Here is a 6,000-nt window from a genome sequence, read left to right as displayed (position 1 = left end):
TAATTTTGAAGAAGACTATATTAAATGTTTGCCATCACCATTAAGAGCAAGAGGGCCCGGAGAGATAGCACGGCGGCGTTTGCCTAGCAAGCAGCCGATCCAGGACCAAAGGTGGTTGGTTTGAATCCCGGTGTCTCATATGGTCCCCGGTGCCTGCCAGGAGCTATTTCTGAGCAAACAGCCAGGAGTAACCCCTGAGCAACGCGGATGTGGTCTAAAAACCAAAAAAAAAAAAAAAAAAAAAAGAGCAAGAAAAGAGAAAAATGGACCAAAACATGTAAGCAGACATAACATTCAGGTTTAATGTATCAAATTCTTTATGTCAGGGGACTGAATTGGACAGCCATCATCATCATTGGAGCTTGTGAAAATTCCTTTCTTGACAGCAGTTTCGCATTCATGAGGAGATTTTTCTACCTAAGTTAATTTAAAGACTGTTAGATTTACATTATATTTAGATTTGGACATTTTGTGACTCAAAATATTCATGAATAAATCACAAGACACCTGAAACAAACAAATTTCAAAAATTGTGTTTGCTTTATGATATAAAATCTCAACTGTAGGGGGTAGACACATAGTACAGTGGATGGGGACTTTCCTTGGCATGTAGCTGACATGGGTTCAATCCCTATGTAGTCTAGTCTCCCAAGCCCCTTCAGGAGAGATCTGAGTTCAGAGCCAGGAGTTTGCCCTGAGAACTGCCAGTGTGGCCCCTAAAGAAACAACTAACAAACAAAGCCAACTGCTCAAATTGGGGTTACATTTTATTGCAACATACTTAAAAGAACAGGTAACAGTAATGACAAAGATAGGCCATTAAATAACCTTTAAAAATAACATTAAAATAACCTCAGGAATAAAAGATTGCTTTTTCTTCAGCAAAATAAATGTAGTTCTAAAAGTCAAATTTCATACACTACAAACTGTATATTGAAACTTGATAAAACTGTACAATCTATGTGTTCCAAGCATCTCATTAAATCAATGATGCACATAAGCCCACTTGCATTATCAGAGCAGGAAACAAAACAGTCCAAGAATCTAGCGCATGAATTAATTCCCTGTAAACACTAAGAGAAACACAAGTAGTTTCAAGAGTAAAAGTAAATAAATAAAGCCGTTTTAGGCACTAACTCCTGAAAGGTCTCTCCGATCTCCACTGAGATTTGTAATTTAATATCAAAGCAAGCTAAAAGCATCTATTAGACAAAGCCACCATTTTTCTGATTTACAAAATGATGAACTTTAAATAATTTTTGTTTGTTTGGAGGTAATTCAACAATTGTCTAAACAAGATGCAAACAAAGTAAAACACAAACTCCTCAAAGCTAGAAGATTCATGGATAAAACTAGTGTTTACCTGCCCTCCAAAATAAAGTAGGCCACTGCTCGTTTATTGAATAAAAATCACAAAATTCACCTTTATTTTCGTCTTCAAGTCTGAACTAAAAACACTATAAATGGCAAGTCTACATAGAAATTCATTAAAATCTACACCATTGCTACAAAAGGAATCATGAAGGGGAGAGTTAGAGGTGGCAGAATTCATTTCCTTCTAATCCATATAGAAGATAAATGACTCAAATATAATAAAAGGGAATGAGGGCCCGAGAGATAGCTCAAAGAGCTGAGTTCAGGCTTTGTATACTGGAGGCAAAGTTTAGTTCCACCACCACCATCATCATCTCAGTACAAAGCCAAGAGTAATCTACAGCACTAATACTGGAATTCAAAAACAAAACAAAACAAAAAAAAGGAATAAGAAAAGAAATGGTAATAAAGCTTGCAAAAATACATCCAGAAGAGAAGGCAAGGATTTACCAAGAAAGTAGGAGAAATAATGCAACGGGATGAGCATGTGCTTAGCATGCAGGAGGCCCCTCTTAGATCCCTAATGTTTTATATATATGTGTGTGTGTGTGTGTGTGTGTGTGTGTGTGTGTGTGTGTGTGTGTGTGTGTAACATATAGATATAGGTATAGATATATAGATATAGATATAGATATAGATATAGGTAGATGCATCAAGCAACTCCTGAGCACAGACTTGAGGCAGCCCCTGAGCCACATGGTGTGGCCAAATGAACAAAAACTTCAGTAAGAACACAGGAGAATGAAACATTATATGCTGGAACCACTGTCATACACTGCCTCTTATTATTTCCATGAATTATAAAAGAAAAAAATATCAGTTTCTCAGGAGCAGAAGGGCTGGATGAGGTTATCTTCCTTCATCCCAACTTCACACCCAGATATCTGAACAGAGTGTGGACCCCAGCTATGAATGCTTCATCAAATTCTCATTAGAATACTTAACTTTTAAAAAATTGATTTCTCTCTCCTTGGACTCCCCTTCTGTATCACTATAGTTGCAATGATGACCTGGGGACACACACTTTGGTTGCAGGGTTCGGGGTATTGTGTACATACGCTAATTGGGGTGGTAGCACTCACTCAGTTCTGGGGCCTTAGAGAACCTTAGAGGCAATGCTTCCAAGATCAGGATCATTTTGAGGGTAGTGCTAGGGATCAAAATTGAGCCTCAGTCCTGCAAGGCAGATATTTAGCACCGAGCAATTCCTCAGCTCCCTTAGGGAATTTAAAGGACATTAACGTGGACCTCTGAAAGAATAGCAGGGAAGAAGATGCATACTCTATGACGTCTCTATGAAGTTATACTTCAAGTTCAGCTTTTAACTGTTCTTTTGTGATACCAGAGCCATTGCAAAGAAGAAATAAGAAAGGACAGCCAAACAAAGAGAACTACAGACAACTTTATCAACACTAATCTTCTGATTCCCTGGTCCTCTACTTAAGGTAATTCCTCCCATGGCTGGAATTTGGTGCCTCTTGTAACAGAATTGCTCTCAAGACTAAAAATATTTGGATTGTCTGGAAACTTGGCAGCCCTGCACTTCCTTTCCTGGTAATGTTAATTACCAGGAAGCTTAAACTTCTAAGTTACACAACATTACACCTATTTCTTCCTACTGAAGTCCTTACTCATCTAGTGAAGTTTTGGATTTGTCACCTTTTTGCTGTATACTCTACTGCTTTATGGGTCTCTGTGCTTCAAAGTGCCCTTAGAAAAAAGTCAAAATAACAACAGAATTAATAGCAAACTTTCCTCTTTTCTTTCTATCTTGCAACTACAAACAAAGAGGAGTAAAAATACATGGGAAACAAAAGAAATAAGTTTCTGTAAAATATATTAGAAACTACTTTGGAAAACTACTTGTGAAGTGCTGCCAACAAAACTCTTCTGTTTGAAGCTCTAAAGCTGAGACAAAAATTCTTTTAAGGTACAGCACTAGAGTCTATTTTGAAAAAAAATAAAAATGAATGTTATTTCCAAGAGTGAAGAAAGGGAAGCAACAGTCTAGGGCAAAATGGGGTACACACAATCTGTATTTGGGCCCAAGTGTCAATGATTACACCACTAACTTCTCAAAGGGAGCTTAAGACTTAAATTGCAATTCACAATTATTCCAAATCTGCCTTATGTCTATAGCTTCATACTTTAATAGCTGGGTAGAGTTTGAAAATATTAGTCATGATATTTTTGAAGAAAATGTAAAGACCTGGAAAATTTAAAGACGAGACTTTTTCTATACTAACAGAAAGACTCATTCTACTCACCAAATATTTAAGTCCTGCCAAGGACCTGGGTCTTGACTACCAACTATGGTCTAATGAATGCCTAGCACAGGTTGAATTCATGAAGACTTCTCATTTAATTCTTACAAACTAATTCTAGGAGAACTATTGTATCTTTTATTTAGCACCCAGGGAGACTCCCTTGTGAGGAGCTGATAACCCAGGTGGTCTGAGCTCTTAATCACTTTGCTGAATTCTCTCCTAAATCCTAGGATATATCTATGAAAAAAAAAAAAAAGGAAAAAACAAAAAACACAATATGCTTTCAGCACCATCCTTCCCCCAAACATCCTCATTTTTAAACAGAGTAGCACTAATCAGAGATATTAAAAATATAAAATATAATTCAGTTGATCTAACACCTCATGGTTTTTAGGTTGTTTGATAAACATAAATCGTGTTCCTTGTGAGCAAAGAGATAAAACAAAAGCAACTATGCTGAGGTCAGTTGCTCTAAGAATTACCCCAATCTTTTTGACCCATAGAACTAACGCTTTATGAGCATTCTTTCATACTTATTTTTTAAGACCATTTTAACGAAAATTTACTCATTCTTGTTCAAGCAACTATATATACACATTTTATATTGGTCTGGATAGTTAATGAGCAAATGTAACTCCAGACACATAAATAAAACTAATTCATAAATAATGAACAAATGTAACTCTAGAACCATAAATACAACTAATTCATAAATCATGAATATATATTAGCTAACTTCAAATCATGATGGACTGTTAGCAGATTTTAGAAATCCAAAAAGCTGTAAATACGTGGAAACTGGAATTTCCTTCAATGTAGCCAGGTAGCATTCAAAGCACACAGGAATCATCTGAAATCTAGTACTAGTTTTCTTTTTGTTTCCTACACTGTAATCCTTTAAAGACACTCCTACTTATTTTCTTGGCTTCAGCATCTCCAGCACCAGGCAGTGGAACCCAGTACACAGAAACAAAAATTCAGCAAAACATTTAGATAAATGAAAAATCACACACTCAAAATGGTCTCCCAATCACAGCTCTAGACTTGAAAAGACCAAGGAAAGCACAAGACAAGCAGGTTAGTTTTTTTATGTTTGTTTTGCTTTGGTTTTTTTTGTTGTTGTTTTTTTGGAGTTTGGTGTGTGTGTGTGTGTGTGTGTGTGTGTGTGAGTGAAATGGTCTCCCAATCACAGCTCTAGACTTGAAAAGACCAAGGAAAGCACAAGACAAGCAGGTTAGTTTTTTTATGTTTGTTTTGCTTTGGTTTTTTTTGTTGTTGTTTTTTTGGAGTTTGGTGTGTGTGTGTGTGTGTGTGTGTGTGTGTGTGTGTGTGAGTTTGGTGTGTGTGTGTGTGTGTGTGTGTGTGTGTGTGTGTGTGTGTGTGTGTGTGTGTGTGTGTGTGTGTGTGTGTGTGTGTGTGTGTGTGTGTGTGTGTGTGTGTTTTTGGGTCACACCCAGCAGTGCTCTGGGACTATTCCTGGCTCTATGCTATGCTCAGAAATTACCCCTGGCAGGCTCAGGGGACCATATGGGATGCCGGGATTCGAACCACCATCCTTCTGCATGCAAGGCAAATGTCCTACCGCTGTGCTATCTCTCCAGCCCCAAGACAAACAGGTTTAAGCAATGTTATCTAGGTCTGTGCTGTGCTACTTAGATGTTGGGCACTGTGTACAATAGTATGTTCAAAAAAACACTGAAAGTACATTTTCTAGGTTAAAACTGGAAACCAGGACACAAAGTGATAGAATAACCTTTGTTCATGAAGGCCAATGATTTTTTAATTAGCTATATTAATCTCCTTTGCCTGAATTTAAAGAACTCTTATTTCACAGGTTGAGTTTCATGCATGAATGGACTTGAAGGGGGAGGCCTGGAAAGAGAGTACAGTAGGTAGGTATTTGCCTTAGATGCAGCCCACCTAGGTTTGATCCCAGGCATCCTATGAAGTTCCCTGAGCACGGCCAGGGGCGATTCTTGAGTGTCGAGCCAGGAGTAACTCCTGAACATTGCTGGATGTGGCCCAAAAGCAAAGTAACCAAAACAAACAAACAAAAAAGTGGACTTGGCACAATTATGGATTCTAACAAGGGCAAAAATATTGCTAAACAAGTATTGATGTAATGTATAAGGCTTTTGCTTTCTATAGTACCTTAAATAAAGACATCTTCTAAAATTACATTGATTGTAAGAGAAAGTGAACGAATAACACATTTCAAGGATAAGTCAGCAATAATTATCTCTGAGAACTGGCTTAAATTCGGGGTAGCCTCAATGTATCAAATTAAGGAATAACCTGAAAATGTGTGACTGCCAGTCTCTTTCTCACCAATTCTTTTACCAGAGTTGACCCCTGGTTC

At 37.5% G+C, this 6,000-nt stretch overlaps 1 protein-coding gene across 1 annotated transcript in view; it reads right to left on the bottom strand.

Annotated features, from left to right (window-relative positions):
• Window positions 1-300: 300 nt before the first annotated feature.
• HMGA2 (high mobility group AT-hook 2) overlaps window positions 301-6,000 on the bottom strand; it is a 28,250-nt gene continuing 22,550 nt past the window's right edge. Inside the window, exon 4 of the mRNA XM_049783021.1 lies at window positions 301-417. Within this exon, the coding sequence (XP_049638978.1) occupies window positions 301-417 (117 nt within the window). The remainder of the gene's footprint in view (window positions 418-6,000) is intronic.

This window comes from Suncus etruscus, chromosome 11 (assembly GCF_024139225.1).
Source record: "Suncus etruscus isolate mSunEtr1 chromosome 11, mSunEtr1.pri.cur, whole genome shotgun sequence".
In the NCBI taxonomy this organism is placed as follows: Eukaryota; Metazoa; Chordata; class Mammalia; order Eulipotyphla; family Soricidae; genus Suncus; species Suncus etruscus.
The sequence above is the reverse complement of the archived record's forward strand: the minus strand, read 5'-3'. Positions and strand labels throughout refer to the sequence as shown.